The sequence below is a fragment of the Patiria miniata genome, unplaced genomic scaffold (genome assembly GCF_015706575.1).
Source record: "Patiria miniata isolate m_02_andy unplaced genomic scaffold, ASM1570657v1 HiC_scaffold_28, whole genome shotgun sequence".
NCBI classification, from domain to species: Eukaryota; Metazoa; Echinodermata; class Asteroidea; order Valvatida; family Asterinidae; genus Patiria; species Patiria miniata.
In genome coordinates this window covers 8,611,435-8,639,419 of record NW_024037067.1, presented here as the reverse complement: position 1 = coordinate 8,639,419, position 27,985 = coordinate 8,611,435, and the positions used below count along the sequence as shown (strand labels likewise).

The following is a 27,985-nucleotide window of genomic DNA, read 5'->3' as shown; positions in this document are numbered from 1 at the left end:
GAGTTCCATTTTAGGTCATTGTGAAGCCAGAGGCCAAGAATTTTGGCTTCATGGACAAGAGTCAAAGGTTCACCTTCAATTGTAAGATCACAAACCAAAGGAGGGTTTTTCTTGAAACACACTTGTAGAGCCTGACACTTTGAGGGATTGAGTTTAACATGATTAATGTTTGACCATTCAACCAATTCATCTAAGTCATTTTGAATCAAACAACTGAGAGAAACGTTCCTATTTTCGGCGAATGTTAAGTCATCGACATATTTGAGGTATTTACAATTCGCCTTATCAGCTGCATCATTAACAAAGATTTGAATAACAATTAAAAATTAAAAAGTCCAGCTCTAATGAAAATATGTGCTTTATATACTGCATGAGCAAGGTTAAGCAATTTTTACGCCCAGCATCAGAAGTGGACCTAAAGTGGATCTAAAGTGGAACAATATTATTTGCATACTAAAATCCTTAATCTTACTAGGATCCTTAACTTTTACAAAGTTCGGTGACTGAAAATGCTGAATTAGTCAAAAGTTGCGTACCAAATTTAGCTCATACATGTGTAATAAAATATATATCTAGAAAATGTATATATAGCTGGAAAATTACAAAACTTCACTTGATACCTATTGAAACAAAAATGCAGCAACTGGGTTAATCTAACAATGCAAAATATACACAGCTGAAACAAAATCACGAACAGATATGTAAACAAGACATTAATATTGATAGATTCATATATAACAATTGCCACTGTTTAGAACACTGCACATAATCAGCCGTGTGGTTGCAAACGCCAAAGCGTGCCGGTTGTTAAGGAAAGCTGTTCCGATTAAATACCGAGTAACAGAACAGTGAAATTCATGAACCCAAAAAAACATAGCCTTTTGAACTTGTGTTTTTCAAAAAATATGCTCAGTATGATTGAAATGTTAATTGTAAAGGTAGAAGAAATTCTAAACTTCATGTCAGTGAAATACATCACCATCATCGATGCCGAAACCTCCATACTGGTTACTGGTAAAGCTGACCTTCAAGTTGGGAAGAAATTGTTCGAAAACGTCCCAAAATCTATGTTTTTATATCAATTTCTAGGAATTTACGAAAGTTGTTATTTCACAAGTAGTTGAACACTTACATCATCTAAGTATATTCCAAATTTCAGCTTAATCTGTTGTTGCAAATGCTAGTGTAACACCTTGAACCATCTCCAAGGAAAATTTCGACTAGGATTTTTTGCCGACCAAACCCACTTGCACGGTTTTCAGCAAAGATCCTATAGCGCTGTAGGCGCTATGGTTGACCGATTTCGGCCCGGCAACACAATGGAGAAGCGCATATTTAGCATATTCATTAGTGTCACTCGGCATGGGTCTCGGTATCGACCAATGGAAGCTGGCAAAATGGGTGATATTTATTAATTAATAACTCATGAAGGAGGCTTTTATGCAAATTTTTACTGCACACCATAATGGATAGGAACCTTATTATTATTCGTGAGGCTTGAAAAGATTGACAGATATTGCAAACACCAGTAATACAACTTTTAAAAATGCACGTAGAAAGGCCTATTTTTCCAATTTCAATGAAAAGTAATGAACATATCACAACGATTTTTAGCACATAGCTGGATCATTATAAGGGAAATAACCCTGAAAGTTGCATGATGATACGGTCTTCCAAACAGGAGAAATTAATTTTCAATGATTTCGCAAGCCAACGTGAACATGTCTGTGTGCATGTAGTTTCATTCAAAATAAAGTGTTACGTAACCTTTAGAAATCACCCTTCGCAACCACACTGCTGTAATAGTATCCTTTTTAATACAACTAGCAAACATTATGTAGCCTGCTGACGTGACCCTTGAAAATCCAGTGGTGGATTTTAGAGGATTCAGGAAAGTTTGTAAGAAAAACAAACTTTGTAGCATTGCTAATGATGCTAGCATCTTGCCTTTGGGAATGATCCCTGGCTGCGTGGCATACGCAGGAATATGACTTCCGACTGACTCCCCTTAAACAAAGACATTGACAAAATGGGGAACTGGCAACATAGGGCTGGATAGCTCAGTTGGTAGAGTACCGGAACAGCAATCCGGAGGTCACAGGTTCGAACCCCGCTCAAGTGAATTTCTTTGTTCAACTTAAAAAGAATACTGCATTTAGGTTCAATATACATAGAGCTGCTTTGCACGAGAAGTACTGAAAAACATAAAATTAAAACAAAATTTAGCTGTACTGATCTTGATACACGATTACTCTAGTCTGGCTGTAGTACTTTAAAATTCATATCATGAATTTTGTTGGCTCATCACCAGGGTTTGGGAAAAAGCTGGGCATATGTTCGTCAAACTTCTGTTCCGTCATCATTCTGGTGGAAAGCATTCACCACAGAGTTCCTCAACGATTTCAGATACATCATGAACCCTGGAAAAAAAAGAGTCATTAAACTAGTGACCATTTTCAAAGAGGAAATGCAAGGCGTTCTGGCAAATTGAGATGGAACTGGACAGAGTCCTCAGTGGAGAAAAAATGCAAAAACAAAATAGCGGTGATATTTGTTTTTCGGTTTTCAGATTTATTGATATTTGTCATCTTTGATATATTTACTACCCATCTTTTAAAGAATAGTTTAAAACATGGAATAACTTCATTTTTTTTTTTAAAGAAAACAATTAGTATCTTTCACTTTCACAAATACAAAGCTTGATATTTTAAAGGCCTTTTTTTCTCAGTATTATACTTTTTGGACTTGTCGATTAATGTGAAATTGAACAGCCATAACTTGTCAATGGAATGTCCAATTGGAATGCAACAAACAGTATTGTAAGGAGGATTGTATTCTCGTTCCTAATACCCACAAATCCTCATTTCGACCTCTGCCCAATTCTGTCTCATTTTGCCAGAGCGCCTCACAAATGTGGCCCTCACTTATCCTATGGTAAATAACAGTTGATAGAAGGAATTCACAATGAAGAGTGTAACAAAGTGTTTGCCTGGGGGAAAAAAACTGTTCTTTTCTTTATATTCTTTGTGTGCTTCGTTATGTAACATCTTTATGCATTTGCCTTAATGATCGGTCAAATTAACGTGGCAAACATTGACTAATTTTGAAGATTATATATATATAGACTACCTAGGCGATATTTCAAAAAATGTTACATGAAGAGGCACTTTCGAGCAGAAGTTGGTAACGTAGCTATGTTACCTCATTTCGGGGTGCTGAATCAGAAAATGATGGTTACCAAACTGGGTTTTTAGTGGAAATATGCCTAATTTGCATAAATCTTTAATACCAGTCGTGTAATATATTTGTTCCCATATTTGAGTACATTTTTATTAGTTTATTTTTTGTAAAGTTTATTTTGGTGATTCTACTTACACTTCCTTACTTAATAATATTTTCTACAGCATGCAGTGACTGAATGATTATTCAGTTGCCTATTCAACTTCACACCCAGACAAGCAATCCAGAGAGGGGGGGGGGGAGTATTCCACCTTTCTCCCGTGCTCAGCATTCAGGGAAGGCAATATGAGCTTTTATTGTTAAAACCCATTGAATATCCCATAGCAAATGTAAAAAGGGGCCAGAATTACCTGTTCCTCCGGTACCTAAACCTGCCTGGCGGGAATACTTCTTATCTGTGTCTTTCTGACGCGACGGGATAATAATGTACCTACAGAAACAGAAACATAATTATTTCATAAACATTTAGGTGAACTAATCTAGTCTCCGAAAGTTAAACTACACTTTCTGAAGTGAAGAAGTTTCCAAGATTTTCTCAGTTTTTCAAGAATTTCTCAATTTCAGTGGTAACTTCCAAGAGTTTCTCAAAATGTTTTAAACCCTTCCAAACACAATTTGATTTTTTAAGCTCTGGTAGGAGCTTCTATACAAGTTTGTCACTTTTCGTCTTCAACAAAATTGAGCAAAAACATTCTTTCATCAATCCTTCACATGATATAAGTGGGGGTTCTGAAGGGAAAACAAAAAACAATGATCATTTCTTACTGTGTAACAATAGTAAGATGAAAAGTACGGTAGTCAGCAACTGCCTGTAGACATGCATTGTAGACTCGAAGTGCTCGGGAATTCTTGGAAAAAGTTGCTGCAATTAGAACAGACAAAGATTAAAAGCATCTAGGATCGTTTGCTTTTCATGCGTTTTGTTCGTTTCCAATAATAACACCACTCAAAATCCAAAGAAGAATGTTTAAAACCTAACCTGCTGAAGTTTCAGCTCAGTGGATATTACAATTTTCGAGAAAGAATGTGAACAATCATGAACAACCTTGTGATCACGAAGCATCAGTTTGTCAATAGCACTCTCTATTTCCATAAATCAGTCAATTGACTGATCATTTGAAATCACCTACATTTTCTTGATTTCTTCAAATATGACACCTATTGCACGGGGTATTATTTAAGTACCTGGTAATATCCAAGAAAGCTTTTTGAAAATAATCACTAGCTTCCAATGGCATTCCACGGACAGCTATAAAAATAGGATCTTTTAGTAAACATACATAACTTCTGATAGCACAGATCAATTTCAGTAATTCTTTTTTCAGATGCGTGGAAGAACATGCTTCTTTAATCCAGGTCTCTTTCTGTTTGACTCGCCCTGTAAACAGTTTAACTATTTGCTTACCAAAGTGCCGAACTGAGGGTCCATCGGCCAATGCTTTGATTAAATCACGGTGCAAGGGCAACATCTGGCTCTGAAAGTTGGTACAGACTTTCTCTGCCAAAAAAAGACAGAAAAATAGTGGACATTTTAAGAAGCACAGGTCATAAACCTGTCTTTTAGTAAGGGGAGCCAGGAAGAAATGGTTTGGGAACCAAAATGTGACATTTTCTCATATTTGATCTCTTGTATTTGTGGTCTAAAGGGTCTATGCAATGAGTTTTTCTCAGGAGCAAATTTTGTGCATGAAAACTATTTGATATCCTTTTAGGTTAACTTTATTGGTAAGAGTATACTTACCAAAACATTACCTTACCTAAAATTTAAATTTTAAATTCAGTCTTTGGATTTTTTGGAGGTTGGGTTGACCAAGCTAAAACGATCCAAACCAAAACCGATCTCAACTACCCAAATCCAAACCAACCCGACCCAATAAATTTTTTTTTTAAAGCAAACCGACCCGACCCGAAACTGAACCGACCCAAAAAAGCCCTGAATACCTGGCTTTGGCAACTGTTCTGTGTCCGCTTTTTGTGCCTGAACTTACCTGCGTCGCCATCGCACTGTGGGTTGACGTTAGTCGTACCGGACACATTGACTCTACAATAATATTGCACCATGTGAATTTCAGAACTGTTTCATTTTTTCCCCCAGTTTTTTTTGGGTTTTCACAACATGGCATAAACCCAACCCGACCTTACCCAAAAATTGCAAACGCAAAACCGAAACCAACCAAACCCGTCTGAAATGTTCGAAAAACTCACCTGATCTGATCCAAGGTTGGTTTCGGGTCTGGTCAGTTTCGCGTCGGGTTTGCTCGTTATTAATGCAAATCATACATACCTTCCTCTGGTTGGTGGAGGATACCTAACCCTGCATCAATACAGGGCAATGTAGCACTCTGAGCAGCACTGCCCCCACCATACTAAATGGGAGGGGAACAAAAAGCAGTTTTGAATCAACCATAATCCCTTTCCAAGAATTTGTTGGGACCATGATATACCTAGCCTTCAGTCAAATCCCACGCGCCTACCCGCACACGTGACGCACCCCGGATGCTGGCACGTTAAGAGACTAGCACGAGCGGCAAAGCCGCGAGGGCCTTTACCATCGCGCGGAGAACGCTTATGTTTTTCTTTACATTTGTCTACCGATTTGGTAGACATGCATAATGCATTACCGTTGTGAATTGACCAATAAGAATGCAGAATTACTAACGTATATCAGCCGTCGTCTGGCGCCAGACAACACGCGCGCCATGGCGCGGGTGCTGTTGCTGGTAACCGCAAACCACCGTTAAATGATTGGTTTATATTGCTCGATTTATATTACGTGAATAAGTGATTAGTTCCACGAGATAGTAAAGGCCCTCGCGGCTTCACCGCTCGTGCTAGCCTTTTTACGTGCCAGCATCCGGAGTGCGTTACGTGTCCGGATGGTCCGGGTATAGGTGCGTGGGACTTGACTAAATGCTATGATATACCAGGTAGACTTGCAAGTTCTTGATACCAAACTAAATTATCTTCCTTGTGGGTAATTGTGGGTATTAACCTGTCCAAAACCTGAGATGCCCTAAACTATAGCCATGATAGCTTATATTACGCTCCTTGGTGAAGCGAGGCAGTTGCATTAAAATATCTTGCTCAAGAACACAAAGCCAAATTTGTAATGGCCACACATCAATCAGAGCAAAAGAGAAAGACAACAGAGAAGCTTCAGAGTTGGATTTCTTGTGTGGCAATTTAGTGTGCATTTTCCTGCTTCAAGTACTTCAGACAGTTTTGAGACATTGGCCCTTGAAAAATACCAAAAACTTTTCCAATGCAACTATGTATTCCATGGTACTTACACAAAGTGGTTCTGGGCTGACACCTTCATAGATGAGCCCCTTCCATCCTTTGGCCTTAAATGCTGGGCTGTCCCATCTACAACAAGACCAGTTTTAGTCTTTATGATTGAGGCTCTACAACCTTTTGTTATCGGCATGGTTTGGCCATAAGGCTGGCATTGGGTTACGGGATGTCTGTGACCACCTTGTGGACAGACACTCAATCACTATTACGGCCCATTTTCGCTGCGCAGGGTAACAGTCCGACTTGTGTTCCAGTCACCAAACGTCGAGTCTGCGTCCGAGACACGAGTTACCTCTCCCGAATCCGAGTCCCGAGTCACAAAGGTCAAGTCCGAGTCCTGAGTCATGCTGGTCAAGTCTGAGTCTGAGTCACGAGTAACAAAGGTCGAGTCATGAGTAACAAAGGTCGGGTCACGAGTAACAAAGGTCGAGTCAAAAGTAACCAAGGTCAAGTCCTAGTCCAAGTCACCTCTCCAAAGTCTGAGTCCAGAGTTAAGCAGGTCAAATCCAAGTCCGAGTCACGATTCACAAAGTTAGACTCCAAGTCTTTGTTGTGTCTGATTTCTTTAATTTCAATTGCTGCACTAGCTTCAGATTGGTTGATACAACAAAGATCATAAACTTGCCTCACTAGGCTGTGGGTTAAGAGCCAAACATGGCTTAAAAAAAAAATTAAAAAATGATGCATCCAAAGTGGTAAAAGGAAGAGCACTGAATGAGAACGTCAATGTTCTACTAAAAGGCAGCCAAACTTAAGATAATTTTAAAAATTGGAATGCGACTTTCTTCTGACATGTTCTTACCCTGCCACAAAGGGACGTAAAACATTATAGAACATCCATGGCCGACTCCTTTCTGCAACAAAACAATAGTAAAAAAAACAATGACGCAACACACACTGCTGAACTGTTCTAAACGCCGTGCCATTGTCGTGCCGAACTCGACTCAATTCGAAGTTGGGGCAAACATTTTAGGAATGCGCATGCTCACAATACCCTCTTTCGCGTCTGCATCACGCGGAGTGAAATTGGCGTGAATATTTTGATCGCGCTAAATGTTCGCTGAACTGCTTGAACTGCTTTAACCTGGCCAGTTCCTCCAGATGCATTAAGGTTTGACTATTACGTTTGACGTTTAGAGTAACTGCCGTGCTGTAGACGAGCTATTGCCGCACTCATTTTAATTAAGTTCGGCGCGGCAGTAGCACGGCATCTAGAAAGGGCCTAGTCAGTGAGACAGTCAGGAATAAAGAGGACCATAGGCTTTCCCGTCTGAGACCAGCAAATTAATATTAAGAAATAAACCAAGCCGCATTCAAATATAACACACACAACAATGCGAGTGACTAATTTCAAAAATGGTACAAACACTTTCACAAGTAGTGACATAGTAGTGACATACCTCTCATTCTGCTCAGAGTTTCTTTCATTTTCCTGACGGCTTTCTCTACCTTCTCCAGTGCTGCTATGTACGTGTTGACATCCAGATCTTTAACAGCCTATTCAGGAGAGCAAAAAAAACAAAATAGAAAAACCCCCAAACCACCAAGTATTAATTTTGTTGTCATGTAATGTGGTAAGTCACTTTACCGGAACGGTCTTCCCAATTTTTCTTTTTAACTTATAGTTTAGGCCAAAATAAAAAATGTGTCCGGTTTCTGGTATGGAACTTGCCCAAAAAGTGGTGCGGCGACGCGGCTTTTTTTTTTTTTACCTGATTTTTTTGCTTCAAATGTCGGCTGATGACTGCAAATGGTGCCCGACTAAACTTAGTGCAAATATATGGGAGTCCATGTAGCGGCCACATAAAGCTTATTCTCGACCATAACCCAATCTAAAAACACGTTAAAATTGTGCGGCAGCAGGATTCCAGTCAAACCAGTGAGTTTGGCGGTTTTGAGACATCATCTTTCATTGAAAAAAAACCTTTTTCATTTTGCCGACGTGCATGGCTACGGCAACGCGCGCGCATACCAGATACCGGAGACTTTTTTTTTTGGCCTTATAGTCGCTTTACAGAAACGTTCTTCCCATTTTCTCTGGAAGAGGTAGTCACTTTAAAGGGTTAATATGCATTAGCCAACCTAATCCAGGGATCGAAATAAGCAGGAGCAGGTGGCTAAACTTATACTGTGACGGTTTGGCCACTGAAGGCGCTGTCCAGCACGTGAGTTGGTCAAACAGCATCGCGTAGTGCACGATGCGCTGTGCGTGCCCGACCCTGGATCCCCAGGGACCTTGTGCGCACATACTGCAAATTGGCCAAATATTAGGCTCCCGCCGAAAATTTGGCAAATTGAGTTTGGCCGTCAATGAAGCAACATCAAAATTTATAACGTTACTATCGTCTACATCGCCATTATTCATTCTCTGTGTAAGTTAGCCTAGCTTAAAACAGTTTAGTTGTGAACTGATTTATTTGTTGTGGATGGAACATGACCATAACCTTTTGATCAATGAATCATCAGCCCGTCTCCTTGTTTATTTCTTTCTTTGACTTCAATTCCGCAGCTTTACTTTAGTGTTGTCATCCTCCCGAGATTGTTCAGCCAAGCTAGCCCACTCGCGTAAAATAAGTTAAGTCCTTGACCGCAACAGTTCATTACACTACTCTGATGTCGAGAGGAACCACCTGTGCCTGTTTTGGTTTCACCATGGAGGAATTCCCCCACGGTTTCACGCTGTAGAAGAAAAGTCTGCCCCAAAGCAATGTGGCCCTTCAGGCCAACGTTTATCTCCGGTTTCAGTGGCATGAAACAACTGAGCATATTTCTATTCCCCCTGGATGGGATGCTAGTCCATCGCAGGTTACTCCCCAGCTAATGCTGGTACACACTTACACTCCTGGGTGGAGAGAATCAAGTGGGGATGAAGTGGCTTGCCCAAGGACACAACCTATGGCCAGCAGCTGGATTCGAACCCCTGACCCTCTGATCATGAGTCACGAACCCTGTAACCACTAGGCCACACTTTCCCTTGATTTCACACTGTATGCCGATGAAAAATTCTATGTCACTTTTTCGCCAGAATTTTGGCTTGCCCAAGGACACAACCTATGGCCAGCAGCTGGATTCGAACCCCTGAGCCTCTGATCATGAGTCACGAACCCTGTAACCACTAGGCCACACTTTCCCTTGATTTCAAACTGTACTGCCGATGAAAAATTCTATGTCACTTTTTCGCCAGAATCTTGGCTTGCCCAAGGACACAACCTATGGCCAGCAGCTGGATTCGAACCCCTGACCCTCTGATCATGAGTCACGAACCCTGTAACCACTAGGCCACACTTTCCCTTGATTTCACACTGTATGCCGATGAAAAATTCTATGTCACTTTTTCGCCAGAATCTTGGCTTGCCCAAGGACACAACCTATGGCCAGCAGCTGGATTCGAACCCCTGAGCCTCTGATCATGAGTAACGAACCCTGTAACCACTAGGCCACACTTTCCCTTGATTTCACACTGTACTGCCGATGAAAAATTCTACGTCACTTTTTCGCCAGAATCTCGTACCGCAAGTTACACAATCACTGTCGGCACAGTAGATGTACGTCCGGTCCCACTCATGCCCATTCGCGGTTTTAAATACACTGATGCACTGCGCGCACCTGTACAGTGGTTTGATTTTCATTACGACCCAGAATGACGGCTGGCAATTACACATGTACCTATGGCAGCCGCCCAATCCAGTTATGGCAAGCCGCAGTCAATTCCGACACAGCTCGCTCCGAATCATGAACCACGCACGGGAACCAAAACAATTCTTTTGGAAACCCGTCAAGGTGATTTGGCTAGCCATGTAATGGACCGATCCAGTAAGCACCGCCCCGTGGTGTTCTGACCAATCACAGTCGTGATTTATGTCCGACGTGCGTGCACAAAAGTCTGACATGCGTGCACGCGTGTATGATGAGCGCGGTAGGAAGATGCAGTCTGGCATTGGAGAGGAGCACGTGTTAATTTGCCCAGTGCGCAGTGGGCTGGGCTTACTGGATCGGTCCATTGTCATCCATAGAGATTACTGTTTGTACATGGTACACTACATAGGCTTGTGCATATGACAATGTATGAATAAAAATTGTACTGGTACATAGCAACCACATGTATGTAAATATGTACACTGAGCATACATGTACCTACAGTACATGTGTGGGAGATACAAGCTGACGCAACTCACCATATTGAATTTGAGGTTTTTCACATCAATGCTGCAATGTCCCTATTTGAGTTTAGATTCAAGCAAACCGCTGTGTTTAATAATGTTGAATGAAGGTACAGGGGCTATACGCCGTAGAAGTGTGACGTCATGCGGGGTCATCTCCCATAGCCATCTGTTCAAACAATGTCTGGTCTGCCGTTTTTACCATAGGATTTGCATGGGCATTTTAAGTAAACATTTTTCAAGTTGAAATTTCTCAGAAATTGAGAATAAATAAGACTAAAAATAGTTCAGTACTTTGTAGCGAACTGTATTTCATTGCTCAGAACGTGAAGAATGCCGATATTTCCTTTTTCGACAAATGAAAAATTGATGAAAAAGCAGGCACTATTTCTATCGCTACGTACGGCCATATGTGTTTGGAAACATCACTTCTATGGTGTATTAAAGCTATAGTCCATCATTTGTAATTTGTGCATTTTGTTCGTTTGAAGCAACAAAAGAGTTCAAAATCTAATGAAGGATACTGAGCAACTAACCTGATGAAGTTTCAGCTAAGCTTCAGCTGTACATTCCGAGAAAAACAGCATTCTAAGATCTCAATTTCAAATCAAAAGTTACTGAATCATGTTTTGAATTGTTTTGAATTACAGCTATACGCGACGTCGCGCACTGATCCGACGAATTATAACAACCGCGCGCGCGCGTGTGCGTCGTTCCAATACTTGTGCGCGCTGCGCTGAATAACAAAACGAACTACTAATTTAAATTTTCCTACGGTGCTTCTTAAGAATCACCGTTGGAAATGCCTTCTTTCGTTGATTACTTCAAAATGACAGCTTGCCAGAAAGAATAATTTCACAGGGAGTTTAGTCCCCTTACTATCTTTCAACCAAGTATGTTTTTCAACAATAATTACGCCAGTTACTTTTCAGATGGCTGCAAATAATGGACTATAGCTTTAAATTTGAAATACAGACAGGGTAATTAAAAGTATTAATTAAAGATTTATGTTTCTGTGAATTTATTTCAATATTTGGTCAATTAGTTTTAGAGCTCTTGTGTTGAAACACAAGAGCTAAGCAAAAAGTCATTCATGGGCGTTTGCTCAGCACGTAGCTAACACAATATCACCGTGCGTGGTCAATTTTTGCCGACTTTTCTGCCTCGCGGGGCCGTGAGGCAAAGAATTATCCTGATTGATTGATTTCGTCTTGCGAGGCGAAGAACTCACCGTGCGCGGTCAACCTGAGCTACGTGCTGAGCCAAAAAGATTGACTAGCCAATGAAAGCACATTATTCTTGTTTGTCGGTCACGTGATTTAAAAATGGGGACAAACCCCAGCAGGCTTTCTAGATTTGCACAGAAATATCTTAAAATCAGGTGTAAAGAGAACTTGCTTTCATTGGCTTGTCAATCATTTTAGCTCAACATGCAGCTCAGGCTGACCGCACACGGTGAGTTCTTCGCCTCGCAAAGCGAAATAAATCAAACAGGATAGATATTTGCCTCACGGCCTCGCGAGGCAGAAAATTCGGCAAAAAATTCACAGCACAAGGGGATATTGTGTTATCTACATGCTGAGCAAACGGCCTCGAAAGACTTTTTGCTCAGAACGTAGCTCTTGTTTGCGGAGGGCTTTAAGCCCAATTTCAGGCCCTGTTAATCCCTTTAAGCTTAATCCCTTTTGGGGATAAACCTTCTTACCTGTTGAGCTTCAACGATGCCGCACAATGCAGCCCCACAGTCCATCTCGATCTGACCACTCACCATGAAGAACCACGACTCGTCATCTCCACCCACCATATTGAGGACGGTCCTCAAATTACTGAAATCAAATCAAATCAAATCAAATCAACGGGTCAATGTCTTTATTTATAACACATAGGTCTCTTACTGATTCTCCCCCCTGATAAAACAAGGTCACACTGGATGCATGCAAGGGCGGATCCAGGGGGGGGGGGGGCCAAAGGGGGCCATGGCCCCCCCCCAAAACGAAATCAATTTTTTTTTTTTTTATGTGACATCGCAATAACGGCAGGCAATGAGTACACCACCATCTTTTCCTCAAAAAAAACACATTGGTTAAAGTGGTCAGAAATTGCCTCAGATCGCACCACAGAGCATCTAGAATCCAAAAAATTTTCGGGGCCCTTAAGCGGGCCCCGAACCCCACGCCGTAATTTTTTTGACCCACTTTTTGACATCGCAATAAAGGCAGGCAATGAGTACACCACCATCTTTTCCTCAAAAAAAACATTGGTTAAAGTGGTCAGAAATCGCCTCAGATCACACCACAGAACATCTAGAATCCAAAATTTTTTCGGGGCCCTTAAGCGGGCCCCGAACCCCACGCCGTAATTTTTTTGACCCACTTTTGGGGGGAACCAAAATTTTTTTTAGCCCCCCCCCAAATTGTGTTCTGGATCCGCCCTTGGATGCATGGGGTTCACTATGTAAATACAAATATTGGAGTGGCTCAGAGTGGAATGGGAGGAATATTATCATATTTTCGCAAGGTAAAATCTCGCCTTTTCTATTTTACGAGGCGAAGCCGAGTGAAATGGAAAAGTCCAGATTTTGCCGAGTGATAATATTCCTCCCATTTCACAATTTAATGCCACTCAATATTCGTTTTATGTAACTGCATTTGATTTAAAAAGAACACTGACGTGCAATAGAATGATTTTGGTTTTCCCAAGCTGAAATGCAAGCATCTGGCAGAAATACAATTCGGAGAAATATGCTTAGAAAGCTTTTCTCATGAATTTACTCCATCCATGAACTTGTGGGGTTACAGAAAAATGTAAACTCTAACACCACTAGGAACCTTCCTCATCCTTGCAAATTCCGACACCATATGGTAAACTGTTTTTGTGGTATGCCTTAACCCTGTGTAAAAGCATAATCAGTTTACTAGTGCAGTACTCACTCCAACAGATTCCAACAAACGTTAGAATTTGACTGGATGGGGATTGTTAATTAATGGTGAAAATAAGACGAGTTTCAGTTCTTGAAAACGAATATGTATGGGGTGATGAGGCATGTGGTGCTTGAGTGTCAGTTCGTGAAAACCAAAATTGTACACGCGCGTCCCGCGCACTCACACACCACCGAGTGTCAGTTTGTGGTGTCGGTGAGAATCAATCGATAAATTGAGGTGTTTTTTTAAAATTCAATGACGAATGGATCAGTCAAACTCAAAATCAATAAGAAAAATCAATAAATCATTTTGGATTTAATAATGACTCACTCTAAGGCTACGGGGCCTTCAGGGTCGACAAGCACCCAGTTATCCAGCGCGGCAATGAGCTGGCACAAGCTTGGCGTAATACCAAGAAGTTTGGAGACCTCCCAGTATGGGACAGCCAGATTCTTTGGGAGAGTCTGTGACAGAAATTGTGCGAATAACACAAGGGAGAGTGAATTCAGGCGATTCACAATGCAATGCGCCACCAAGAGTTTGCCACAGAGAGTTCATTTTTCCCAGTGCATTGTGGGAGATGGTCGACAAATTCGCAGCGCGGGACATTTGAAATTGTTAGTTTTTCCAGCCAGAAAGTTCGTAAGCGTATGATTCGAGTATCTGTTTGCCCTTTTCTTTTCGTTTTATCAATATGGAGTTTTTGTAAGGCGGCAGAACGCTTTGCCCTAATCTATAACAAATTAGCTCAAGTTTTCTACTGACACTCGTTCAAATGGGCCATGTTTTGCCGACAGTGACCTTGAAAAACGAACTCTCCGTGGCAAACTCTTGGTGGCGCACTGCATTGTGAATCGGCCGAATTCCATATACATGTATACGGAGCATAGACATTATTTAATCCCACAGCCGCCATGAGTTTCAATATACATTATATTTACTTGTTCATGTTATGTCAGGTTGGATGACATCAGCAGTTACAAATGATATATTGGTTTACATGTAGTTCATGTGTTTGTCATGAAAGGAAAAGAACTTCTAAAAATATTGAAATAATAATGTTTTGTGTATGAAACATCTAACTTCCGGTTTGATGACGCAGTATACTGGTATTAAAACGAATATGCATAAACAATACAGAGGATGTGTTTTTCTACATCTTCAGGCAGTGCAAAATCGAAATTTCTCTCAAACTATCTAAAATCAGGACATGTCCATGATATTTTGAACTTGAACAACATTGTGGCACCAGTGGAGTTATGCCATTGTGGATGCTTGACCCAAAAGCAATGTACCTCGGCCATGACAATGGTGGCAATGTTGTTTCTGCCTCCCAGGAATTGTAGGCACTTTTTATTCGATCATTCCCCTGAAGGTTTTATTTTTTTCATTTTAAAGTTCCATTGACGTTGCTAGCATTCTGTACTGAACCTTAACAAATAGCAAAGTTCATGCTGCTGCTACACACATCCCCAACCTAATAGGAATGGGACCGACTGACATTTACACTAGTCATGCTTTACGCCAATTCCAGTGTATTTTCGTTTTAATAAAAAGCCATTCATGCTTTACCCTTTGTAAATAGACTTTTTGAGGTGTCCATAGGTGATCCTGAGAGTTTCAAAGAATGTACATGTATACCTGAAATGCATATGGGCTTCCGCAAGCCCACTTTTGGAATATGCCCCCTTTTTATGGAAAAAGTGCGACACCCCCAAAGGGGAACTTTTTTTTAATGATTTGACAATCAAACATTCTGTCCACCCGGTTTACTGTACTGAATGGAAACAAAAATAAATCAAAAGAGTTTCCTTTAAAGGGAATATACATCATTTGCTTTTGCTGTAATTTTCAGAAATGGATGGAATTGGGGGGTTGGAAATATAAAGCAAATATAGTTGCACTGACTTTTTGGAGGTTTTGGGTTCGAAAATGCTATAAAAACCAAGAAAAACGATCATTTTCCTGTAGTCTGGTTCCCTGACTCCATATAAGAAGAAACAGAGCAGTTTACATACATTGGGGAATTGTAAGGTCAGGGAACCAGTCTAGCTGGCTCGTACCCGTTCATAGGTTTGTAATCGATTGCAAACAAGTGCAATGGTCAATTGGGGCCAGTATTTGAAAAAAAGCCAGTTGTTTCCAACGCTGATCGGCCGATCAGCGTTGGAAATTGATACAAAAATACCACTTTTCTTGAAAATGACAGTATACCAGGTGCCATAATTTTACAGGATGCTTCAGGCTGTCATTTACCAACATCCTATTAAGGTATTTCGCAAAAACTTGGTAGTTTTTTTTTTCGATGTTTGCAAATGTTGTATATTCCCTTTAAAGCTCGCTTTTCTGTTACTGAAATTTGCCCCCGCTTTTATAAAATGTGGCCCCACCCCCGAAGAGGCAAAATTCTGGAATTTTTTTTTTCTTGTGATGTAGCACTTGGGTGAGCTGTCCAAATGCTAAAAAGAAAGTGAAATTATCGAAGTCATTTTTTTGCGCACCAAGCCCCCACTTTTTAAAGTCATGGCCCCGCCCATAAAAGGGTCAGAAAAAAAAAAGGGCATCAAGTGGTTTTGAACTTCTTGGGGTATCCATTAGTGATCCTGAGGGTTTCAAAGAATGTACCCGAAAACGCATGATCAGCACATGAGCGTTTCATTTTGCTCTGCGCAAACAACGAAAAACGCAAACGAAAGCCCGCATATTCGTGCTGCAGGTGAGTTTTGCGTAGAAAACATGCTTACGTAGTTTCCGTGTGTTGTATTTGCGCGTTGCATTTAGAGTACAAGATTTAAAATTCATTCCATCTTATTTCATAATGATGTTCTACGAACACGCACATGAATTAAAAATGTCTGCGCGCAGGATGGCGTCAAAGTATCTCCGGGAATAAGGCGTTAGCGCTCTAGTAATTGAATATAGCTCTTTGGTTGTGATTGGTTTGTGATGTCTTGTGATCTATCGCAAGTGCCTCGACTATCACACTGCCATGACTGCTACTGACCTGAGGAATGTGTTTTTCTCCAGCCGTCCAGACGTAACACTGTGTTGTGAAACCAAGCACACGGTGAGCAAGACGCCATTCTGGCTCGCCGTTCAGTTGCCGGTAATCCAGAAATGGCATCTACATGCACCAAGAAAAATACTTGTAAGTGCAATGGAAATTGGCAACGTGTAATTGTCAACTCTTAAAGGGAATATATACAACATCTGCAAACATCAAAAAACAAAACTACCAAACTATTATGGAATACCTTACTGGCCTATTATTGACAGTCTTAAGCATCCTGTAAAATCATGGCACCTGGTGTGCTGTCATTATCAAGCAAAGTGGTATGAATTTCCAACGCTGGTCGGCCGACCAGCGTTGGAAAAACTGGCCTTTTTCAAATACTGCCCCAATTTACCATATTTATTTAGTCCGCATTTTGCTTGCAATCGATTATACACCTATGAACGGGTACAAGCCAGCTAGACTGGTTCCCTGCACTTACAATTCCCTGACGTATATAAATTGTTCTGTTTCATCTTAAGTGGGGTCAGGGAGACCAGACTACAGGAACATGATTGTTTTTCTTGGTTTTTCCAGCATCTGCGAACACAAAACTTCAAACAAGTCAGTGTAACAATATTTGCTGTAAAATACTAACCCACAAATCCATTTATTTCTAAAAAATTACAACTTTGCTCCCAAGAATTTTTTTGCTAAAAGCCTTCCCAAATCTTAATAGGGAAATAAAGGAGACTTTTTGGAGATAAATGGCAGACACAATAGGAGGGCGCACTGTTTACAAATTACTTCCAGAACTGTAAGGTTTTTACAATTCTTACAAAAAGACCAATTGAAGTTGCTGTAGCAGAAAATTCTCAAATTTTTCAAACCTCCAAACTCTCCCGTCACGAAATGTTCAGCCTCAACATTTCACAAGTATTATCTTGATGTGGATAGGTACCTCTAGGGTGGGTTGAAATCCCTCAAATGTCAAACAAAAATGGGAAATTTACCAGAATTTCGTTCACCAGGATTACAGGAGTCTCGCACTCGGCTGTCTCTCATCGTTTGCAGTCGACCGAGGGCGCTTTCATTCTCTGGACCAACTACAGCGTCGCTTTCATTTCATCGCGCGAGGCACGGAAACACTCTCGGAATGAAAGCCGCGCTGTAGTTGGTCAAGAGAATTAAAGCACCCTCAGTTGACAGCAAGAGACGGCCAAGTGCGAGACTCCAGTGACCCTGGTGAACGAAATTCTGGTAAATTTCACATTTTTGTTTGACATTTGAGGGATTTCAACCCACTTTGAGGGATTTCTTCCCCCTTCAAGAAATGGTCGAGCCCATACAGCCAACCACCAATTGCACATGTTTTAACCATGTTTACCCGTACCCGTGGGGTGGCGTACAGTGCAGCGCCCATTCAAAATGTGCAGCCATGCATGGCACGGTCTGTTACTTTGTATGGAGAAGGCCTCCAAACATACTGCTTTTTTTAGCAGCTTCTTTAAGAACCGCTCATCCAAACAACTTCAAACTTGACACTGCACATTCTGGAGTGCTGAGCAATACACCTGCTGATTTTCAACTTCATACAGTGCCCATTTCTGGAGATAAACGACACAGAGACACAGAGACACACAGAGATTCCTGGAATTATTATAAGTTGGATTACCTTGTGAACTTCATCTCGGAGCGTCCCGTCTTCAACAAGTTGCGGAAGTCTTGTGGCTATTTTCCACCATGGATCAAAGTAATCTGGGAGTTTCCGCTAATTGGGAGAATTTTAAGACAAAAAAAGTGATGACATATAAAATTCAGAAATGAACTGAAATGTAACCAACACAAGAGAGGAATGTCCAAGTTTTACAAGACTTTGTACAATGTTCTTCAATTTTTAATGGCATAAGTGTGAAATGAAAAACAAAGGAAATCAACTGATCTGAGGAAAAGTTGCATGTCCGAAAAAAAAAAAAATTTATTAATCAATTTAATAGGAGATCAGATTTCTCATTTAATTTATTTCTTCCATTTGGTGGCTTAAATTATTATGGGCCAGATCCTACGCTCGCGTAAATTTACTGAAAGTGAAAGCTTCATTTGTAAGTAATTTAAATACTGGAGAAATGACGTGTCTCGTAAATATTTTGAGCGTTTTTACACGACTCTGGACATGCTGGAAGTGGCGTTGTAATTGACGCCACATTTACGGTTAGAGTAGGTACCAAAAAACTAGTCCGAGTAACTTGGACCCAACTTATCGCCTTTTTTAACATTTGGACATGGTTAGCTCTACTGAGTGGAGCGCTGAATTACGGGTACCCCTCCATACTAGTATGGAGGGGTACCCGTAATTCAGCGCTCCACTCAGTAGAGCTAGGACATGGTCTGACTATCGCCAGACCATGTCCAAATGTTAAAAAAGGCGATAAATTGGGTCCAAGTTACTCGGACTACAGTCATTTTCCTAGTTCCGGATAGCAAACATCATTCAGGCTGCTTTCGGCTCAACTACTCCACGAATTCAAGTGACATTGGTTTAAAAGTTTACCTTGAGTGATGGAGATACTACAAAATAATTTTAAAAATTTAAGCTCTTTTTATTGTGACTTTACGACGTCAAAAGTCCCGATGCCGCTTTTCCTAGTTCCGGATCGGTTCAATCAGTTCCGAATCGATCAAAAACTGATTCGCGCAAAAAAAAAATCACGCGAGAAAATCAAGTTTTCAGCCAGAACCACCCCAAATCAAGCACATTTTCTGATAAAGTATTATTTAATTTTCCAAAAATAGTTAATTGAAGAGAATTCCAGCAAATTTTCAAAAGAGAATTAACGTAAATAATGTTGAAACTTTTGTCTGCAGCGCAACGGCACGAACTCACGCACGGACCGAAAACCTTGCACACGGCACAGAATACGTCACACAAAATCGATTAACGCGCGTGTAGTTGGGTCGTAAGTGCACGCGCGATCCGGAACTAGGCAAAAGCATACGGTCATTCGTTTGCAAATTTTCAAATATTAGAGACGCTACAACTTATTTTGATTGAACAAACATTCGATGGAAGAGTTTATACGATTGTAGTGAATGGAAAAAATATTCGAAACCACACGGTACGAGCGATACACCTAGGTGAAAATTTATCGTCGATTCGCAGCTGCCGTGATTTTCTTTAAACCGTCCAAACATGTTGAAGTGCGAGTCGGAAATCTGGCCAAAATTCCTTTTCTAAGGATTTTATCGAAAACGATCTTTGGGTATCAAGAAGCTTACATATTCCTTTTCAAAATGCACTCCGTCAGAATTTGTTTTATTGGAGACTAATCCAAAAGAGGTAGGTTTTTATTTGAAGCGATCCGGAACTAGGAAAAATCCGGAACTAGGAAAACGACTGTACCAAAAAAACAAATAAGCGAGTATGAATACAGAATAAGCCCCTACATCATGACAGAAATAGATACAAAGTTTTAGCAAATTACACATGGAGGAAAGATTTGCTACCATGGCTACACAATATCGTCAAAGTTGGTCTTACCAGTGGGTTTTCATTCATAAAGCCTAATTTGGGTGACACAGCGTAGTCACGAAGACAAGGAACCAAACCTTGCAATTCAGTTTTTCGACATCCTGATTCTGTAGCGGCGCTACATCCATCTCAAGTCAAAGCTTCAGCTAGGCCCACAGACTTGTGTTCCGCATTCGAAGCCAACCCTTTAAGATTTATCCAACCAGCTCTGCAGCACGGCAGCAGGCCTATCACTTATCGTTTATTGCATTTGTGTAAACAAATGAATTTTAGTTTCCTACGTCGATGTCGTCTGCTCACGTGTGCCAACACCCCGTTTCTCACGTACACAATAAAGTGCGCCCTCACGTGTCAACCATCGGATCAATCAAAGATGGCAGCCGCCATGGACCACGAAACATCTGGAATTCGTAAGAGAAAACAACCTGCTGGGTCCTCCGGTGGTGAAGTTACAGAGCCCGACTCGAGACCAAAGGACCATTCGGACACTGATGGACCAAATGCGTCCAAAGATCGTGGACAGAGTGTGGATTTGGAGCCTAACTCGTACTGGTTAACTCGCATCGTTTTTCTACGATCACTCGCGTTTATTTATCGTGAGTCAGGGCACCCTTCTAATTTGCTATAAATGCAATAGTACGTATAGCGCAGTCTGGGAACCGTGCAAACATCGGTGTAGGCGGGCTTACGTTATCTTTGCATTGCAATTAACTTTTTTTAGTGTTTTATTTTCCTTACTTTTTTTGGCAGTGGATATTTAGCCGGAGACCGCAAACCAAATGTTTAGCTTGCTGGATATGCACTGAACATGCAGAGTTACTGGGTTTTTTGGTACTTCAGGGATGTGATTTCTCCATTTTTTTCCGGAAATCTGGTTTTTTGGGCCTCAAAAGTCCACCAACGTGAATCATGTGAATCCGTTGAGAAAATAGGGGGGTAAAATGTGCTAATTAATTATTCATAATGAGTTTTGCTTGCCGAAATATCCGAAATTTACTTACGGACATAAACTTCGTTGATCGATATATGTATGCCGCACGCACATATTGAACACCCAATGTGAGAACGAAGTTGAAGACCAAGCATTGCCATTAGTAAGATTATGTGATTTTTCGCTCTGGGCCGAGGTTGTAGTTATGTAGGTCTAGTTCCTGTGTCGGTACTTGAGATGCACGTGTTGCGCTGGTCAGGTGTGCAGACGAGTGCAGCATGGTACACCCATGGTACCCTTCGCGTGCTAACAGAATCAATGCTATGATGAAGGACCGGAACCAGTGACTACTGCAAGTACTCACAGGTTCGTTTTCCGTGCGTAATCGGCCGAAGTTGGATCGTAAAAATAGTAACAATACCAAACAACCATCGATGGAAAAAGAGGATTTCTGCAAATTAATTCACAGAACGTGATCTTCATTTTCTGTGTATGTATTTTCCATTGAAATGATGAGATTGCAAAACTCGAACCTGTGGAGAAACATCGTAGCGTGTTTCTGCAGTCCTGCAGAATTTTCGGCCACGTGGGATGGGCCGTGCAGCAATGCACACTGATAGTGATACTGCGCCGGGCAGGCCGTGTGTACGGCGCGATGTACGGCCGGCCAGACTGAATGTTTGCGGCGCTAGCGGCCGTGATGTACGTTAAGCATAATTGTGGAATGACCCACCTCAAATATATTTTTTATTAGGTGAGGCAAGTTTTAATCACTTTTGATGGCTAGTCTTGATAATTTTCGTGGCGCAAATGAGAATAATCCAGGCACAAAATACATGAAATATAAACGATTCCTTGCTTTACTACAAATTATAGAAATGGTGAAATATTTTTTTTCGAACAATACTACCGACGCTATTTTGAAAGGCATGTTATCGGAAGCAGAAGTGATTTAAGTTTACAATTTTGATTTTTTTTTTTACAAAAATATTACAAGATCTCCTCTGAAATGCTCTAAAATGCACCAGAAAGCTTCTAAAGTTCAAAATTTTTCGGGGCCCTTAAGCGGGCCCCGAACCCACGCCGTGGCTTTGCAGGTGGTTGTATCATGTTAATTCCTTCCTCCATGGTTGTATCACAACAAAAATTCCCCCACAGGTTTGAAAAAAATCCTGGGGAGAACAGCATGGTTCTCAACTTTGAGTACAGAAAAAACTTTATTAGAACAAGAGTACATTTTAACAAATAAAGGAAAATTCTTCATAAAATTAAAACAATTTCTGCTTCAGAATTTCAGAGGAAAGTGCCCAGTAATTGCCTCAGATTGCACCACAGAGCATCTAAAATCAAAAATTTTTCGGGGCCCTTAAGCGGGCCCCGGACCCCACGCCATAATGGCTTTGCGCTTCGCGCTCGCCGGAGTTTGCACTTCATGCATAAAGTTTTCAGGTTTTTTTGTCAAAGACCAATCACATCCCTGGTACTTAGACATTTTCCGGTGACAAATTTTAGTCTGGCTCCATGCAAACATTATCGTTGTAACTTCGTATTCACAAGATGGGAATCAGACCATTTTACAATTTTGGACTAAAGACAGTATAGGCTATTTGTCCCTTAAAAAAAAAAATCCTCCGGAACCAAAATCTGAAAAAGAAAATGTAATACTCTGCAATAAAATGTTTGAGACATGTTAAAATAATAAAAGAAAAATATTCTTTTTTGGGGGGATGGGGAAAAAACCTTAGAAAATAGAAATGTTGCCAGCGGGGAATGAAAATTTTTGAAACAGCGATACTTGGGCACTTTTGAATTTTACATAAGATGAACATTCTCTGTACCATTCATTTAGCCATTGTAACATTTCCCAATTCAAGATTTAAAATCAAAGCCCCCGTTCTTCCTTTTTACTGCATGAAGTTACTGCATTCCTCGTTGCCTTGCACCAAAACAAGCAGCTCATGGGCCGAGATGGACTCCTTCCGACACGTCTCTACCTCGACCGCATCAAGAACTATGTCGGCGGGGAAGTCAATGTCCAAGCCCTCTCCTTCGCTCCGACCATTCTGTGGTTCGTGGACGTTGAGGGCGCTGTTGATTACTGGCTGGACGCATTGGCGTATGCTGGTGTTGCACTGTCTGGATTCGTACTCGTACTCGGAAGTGCTAACATGGTCGTCATGGTGATGCTGTGGCTCCTTTATCACTCCCTGGTCAGCGTCGGACAGAGATGGTAAAGACCAAGTTCCAAAATTTAATTTTAAAAATCCAAAGATGTGAAGCTGCAATTTTGGTATTTATCGAAATATTACCATGAGATGTGCAAATTGTTTTTAATTTTTTTTATCTTTCAATATTTTGAGTACATATTTTAATTCACCAAGTACTTCATTCTTTACCAATCAAAATTCATTTGGCATTAATTTTTAGCATTGAAGGTAATTGACACCATTTGCAAAAATTGTGTTATTGGCGATTCCGAGAACAACAATACAATAAATCTGAAGCAGGTTTTCATAAGAAACAACCTGTTGAAATTTCAGTTCAGTAGATTTTATGCTTTTGGAGGAAAATGTGAAAATGCATCTTCATTTTTCTCATCGCAAAGCATCGGTTTCCGTTGGAAATGGTCCTAACCATAGCATTGAATGATGGTAATTCCTCCTTTCTCAAAAACGACAGCATACTGATAACAATGATTTCACAGGATGCATTGTTTACATATATTTATACAGCCAAGTAGGATATATCATGATATTTTGACAGTTTCATTTTTGGATGTTTGCAAATGGAGTTTAGGCCGAATAAAAAAACAAACATGTTTCTCGTCCGGGTTTTTGACAAAAAGGAGGAAGAGGGGCTTGTATTTTTTATTGTTTATTTTTTTCAAGATGGCCGCCATTTAAAAATTTCCTGCAACCGTTGGCGTTTCCACTATTCAAAGACACTTTTAAAATGAAAGACAAGTTGGACAAGAGAACTGAACATATTTACAGTGTCATTTAGAGTTGCATTGGTCTACAATGAACAGTTTTAGATGCATTTGCTTTAACCGTTTTTTTTTTTTTACTTTGCCTTATTACATCCAGCCAGGGTTGACAAAGTTTGGAAGTGTTATTTTGTGATATTTAAATTGTTTGAAGAGATCAAATAATTAATTTTGTAACTTTTATATTTTCATGCAAATATTATATTTTTCATTTTTATGCAAATTTTATATGTTTCATTTGTTTTTATTTTTTTATTTTTCAGGTATTCATTCGGTAAGATTTCAGGATTTCCCCGCGAATGCTGTTAAACTATTTTCAAAAGGTAGTAACATATTGTACACTGATAACAGAGCTTGGTACCTTTTGGGGCATCAAAAAGAAAAAAGACAATCGAATAATTTTTAATCTCTTATTCATTTGAATTCAAATTTCTGTCATGAACCATTTCAAATACCAATTAGGCCTAAGTACCCTTTTACATTTAAACATATGAAGAGTTTATTTCAAAACTGCGATAAACGTCATTTTATTGCCTTTTAGAATCCCACCCACCCCTGGCACCCCAAAACCTGTCGACAGGTTTAATGTAGTTAAATACAACTGAATAAGTTACTAAGGCGAAAAGTTAAGTTTAGAAGAAAACTGTGACACTGTTTTTATTTCAAAATCAACGAGATTTCCCATTTTTCAAATGGATACATCACATTTTTCTAAATGAATCTTCATATACAGACAGTAAAAGCTGAAAGGAGAAGTGAATTATAAACTCTCTTTGCGATTGCAGTCAAGTCTGTTGCTCAGGGACACAAGCATGAGTGACTGCTATTTTTGCATTAGACCCTTGGTGCAATTGACCCATTCTCAATAGGGGATATCCTTGCATAGCAGTGACCATACCGGTAGCTCAGAATACTAATATAATCAGACACTGGAAACTTGACAGAAATTTCTGTGAACACGCCACTTACAGGAGATTTGATCAAAACATACCACAAGTAGTTGACTGGGTGATTGTGCAGTTACGGGCCCCGTTCCTATAAAAGAATGAAACTCCACTTTTAGGTGAGGCACACTCGCCCAACAAGTTTTTATATGATCTTGAAAACCAACAAGAATGTCGTCAGGGGCTTAAATCCCGGGGGAGGGGGAAAAGGGGTTATATATCCTCCCCACTTTTTGAAAAAGGGGGATGGGCTATTGGATCATCCCCCCCCCCCCCACTTTCTTGACATGAGAAACAAAAAATGTGGATTTGAGGTATTTTTCGAACTTCCCAACAACCAGAATGTATTCAATGGCACTGAAAAACCGGGATTATTTTTAAAGAAGCTTTAAATGTTCCATCTTGATGTAAGGTTACGCAAGTACCGGGTATACATAAGATGTAGCTCTTTATCATGAACAACACCCCCTAGTGTAATGTGGTGGTGTTGACCCCCCCCCCCCCCCCCCCCTCCCGTGTCACAGAATTTTGCCTGCCACGCTGAATCATAGATGTTTGTGTTTCCTCCCTGGGTCAGGTTGGGAATCTCAGCTCCTTGAGACTGGCTTCCTGGCCATCTTCATGTGTCCCTTGCTCAGCCTGCGCCAGTACCCCCGACGCACCCCCACCCCCTGGGTCACCCTGTGGGGCTACAGGTGGCTCATCTTCAGAATCATGATTGGAGCAGTGAGTTGATTTTTTGATAAACAAAAACATACAGTTACTAACCATTTACCATATGGTTCTTATAATCATTTACCATATTTCGTCGCAGAGCTGAAAAACCGGCGAATCGATCATTTGGAGATTTTTAGATTTTGTCGTTTTTGTGGTTTTATAGGTTGGTCTTTCAAGTATTTATGCCAAAATTCTTCATTCTTGTCTGGATTTTGAAATTCGAAGCCCCCCTGCGGCGAATCAGTCATAACAACAACATCCATAATTTGACATGGTGACCAATACGGAATTTCACTGGTTACCATCTAATGTAAGGTGTGCGTTCAAAGTTCCAACGAATGTTATTTGTCAGTTTGTCGGATTGCGCACGCGCTGTTTACAGCGCGCGCACGATTCCACAAACTGACGAGTAGCATACAAACAGTGTGAAGAACAATCAGCTATTACAGATTTTGTAATTTGACAAACTGACAAATACGTTTACGATCAAATAAAAACATATTGCTCAACTTCTCTGATTAAATAAGAAACCTGAGGGATACTACGTTTCATATTTTATTTCGAACATATACCAAAAGGGTTGTTATCGAAACATTAAGGGTAAAATACGACGCCCAGAAAAAAGTCCAACTTCAAACGCGAATTACTCGAAGAGGGTTTTCACTTATTTGTCGGTATGTCAGCTCTGCGATGATTTGTCTGAAGTGCATGCAACAGCTCAAATTGATAGTGCTTGGTCATTATGTTTGATCAGTCTTTGTGCTTCTTTTGTCTTCTGACATACAGCGCGTCCCAAAATACCTGCAACATTTTTTTTGAGGCTCTAGCGTCGCTGCGGAAACATGTACCGCCATTATTTTAATATCATTTTAAAGCTTGGAATCTTAACTTTATCCCTGGTTAGTTTTGGTTTGATTTTCAAAAGGGTTTTGAAATTATTCGTGTTCGTAAAAAGGCATGTCAAAAACAAACTCAACCGATTTCAAGGGAAATCAATCATGTGCATTTATTCTAATGTGGAAATGCTTCATCATGTTCATGATGTGACAATCTTGTTGCCTTTTACTTTCTGTGTTTCCTTTTCTTTTCGATCCACGTAGACTACACCCTAAATATATTCACAATATTGTTCTTCCTTTCAAGTTCAAATGTGTTCTTAATAAATAAACTGCTTTTTTTGGTTATTTCCTCAGCTTGTTGACTTGAGTTTGCATCTGATGTACCACATCATCGATTTTCCTTAAAATCGGTTGAGTTTGTTTTAGACATGCCTTTATTTGAACACGAATAATTTGAAAACTCTTTTAAATAACAAACCAATACTCGCCAGGGATAAATTTAAGATTCCAAGCTTTAAAATGGTATACAAATGAATGGCGGTACGCCGACGCTAGAGCCTTGCAGAAAAAAATTTGCGGGTATAAACAAAAATTAGAAATCTTTCTCGGCCTTTTAAAAAATATTTGCAATAACAAACACCATCATTGATGTATGATGAAACACACTGGTTTCAGGATACTGCCTAAATTTTAGTTCACATTTTGACAAGGTGTGAAAAAAAGCTTTTTATGCATCATTGAGTGCATTTGTTGATCAACTTATGGTGAAAAGTTTATTTTAAAATTACATGTACACGAAATTCCAAAACACTGTGTCTTTTACCAACATATTCGGATTAGAAATTTTTACTCCTTTCCAAGTAGAATTGTACAGAGAAGCTTTGCTGACTTACAAATGGCCCCTGTTACGGGGATAAAATAAGAGGAATTGTGAAATCTGTTCTCATAAAGACTATATCTTGAACAAGTATTTTGGAGTTGTTTTATTTCTCTTTTTATTTCTGCTTGTTTCCAGGGATTGATCAAAATCCGAGGGGATCAATGTTGGCGAGACTTGACCTGCATGAATTATCACTACGAGGTATGGAAAGCATGCCAATCAAAAAGAAATGCTCATTGAAACATTTGTTATTCGGCAAATTTGGCAAAGACATATGGCAATGTTTAACCATCAAGGGGTTAACTTTATGAAGCCCTTGCATCCATCACGAGCTCAGTTAGGATAGACGACACATACACAACTTGGCAAAGTTCAATGCATTGTCACTTTCATGTTAAGACTTTGTAAATTGTGTGGTTTTCTCTCATACTTTTTCTACTCTCTATCAAAGAACATCAGACTACGTGTACTTTCAAAGCCGATTTATAATCTGAAAAATGGATGTGCAATCATCTTACATGCAGTTTATAGTTGTCACTATTAAGCGTCTGG

The 27,985-nt window shown here is 40.2% G+C and overlaps 2 protein-coding genes across 4 annotated transcripts in view; one reads left to right on the top strand and one right to left on the bottom strand.

Annotated features, from left to right (window-relative positions):
* Positions 1 to 1,669: 1,669 nt before the first annotated feature.
* LOC119734816 (indoleamine 2,3-dioxygenase 2-like) lies at positions 1,670 to 20,510 on the bottom strand. 3 transcript variants are annotated; one of them, XM_038208388.1, is made up of 13 exons: positions 20,465 to 20,510; positions 18,283 to 18,378; positions 16,620 to 16,739; positions 13,946 to 14,079; positions 12,400 to 12,520; positions 7,935 to 8,031; positions 7,337 to 7,388; positions 6,531 to 6,606; positions 5,525 to 5,606; positions 4,646 to 4,738; positions 4,006 to 4,102; positions 3,591 to 3,670; positions 1,670 to 2,420 (listed from the first exon to the last, which is right to left on the bottom strand). In XM_038208388.1, the coding sequence occupies exons 3-13, from the start codon at positions 16,737 to 16,739 to the stop codon at positions 2,341 to 2,343; spliced, it is 1,032 nt and encodes a 343-aa protein (XP_038064316.1). In that variant the 5' UTR covers positions 18,283 to 18,378; positions 20,465 to 20,510; the 3' UTR covers positions 1,670 to 2,340. The 3 variants fall into 3 exon arrangements, with proteins under 3 accessions (XP_038064316.1, XP_038064314.1, XP_038064315.1); XM_038208386.1 differs by lacking the exon at positions 20,465 to 20,510 and adding an exon at positions 20,146 to 20,288; XM_038208387.1 differs by lacking the exons at positions 4,646 to 4,738; positions 20,465 to 20,510 and adding an exon at positions 20,146 to 20,288.
* LOC119734815 (lipase maturation factor 1-like) overlaps positions 20,370 to 27,985 on the top strand; it is a 23,697-nt gene continuing 16,081 nt past the window's right edge. The window contains exons 1-5 of the mRNA XM_038208385.1: positions 20,370 to 20,732; positions 22,985 to 23,297; positions 24,317 to 24,327; positions 25,575 to 25,723; positions 27,569 to 27,634. Of these exons, the coding sequence (XP_038064313.1) occupies positions 20,399 to 20,732; positions 22,985 to 23,297; positions 24,317 to 24,327; positions 25,575 to 25,723; positions 27,569 to 27,634 (873 nt within the window). The 5' untranslated portion in view covers positions 20,370 to 20,398. The remainder of the gene's footprint in view (positions 20,733 to 22,984; positions 23,298 to 24,316; positions 24,328 to 25,574; positions 25,724 to 27,568; positions 27,635 to 27,985) is intronic.

Excerpts from the sequence above, each read along its gene's own strand:
- LOC119734816 (XM_038208386.1), bottom strand. Across the intron at positions 14,080-16,619 it reads GAGAAAAACACATTCCTCAG|ACTCTCCCAAAGAATCTGGC; the intron begins GTCAGTAGCAGT and ends TTTCTGTCACAG. Across the intron at positions 2,421-3,590 it reads TTTAGGTACCGGAGGAACAG|GGTTCATGATGTATCTGAAA; the intron begins GTAATTCTGGCC and ends TTTTTTTTCCAG.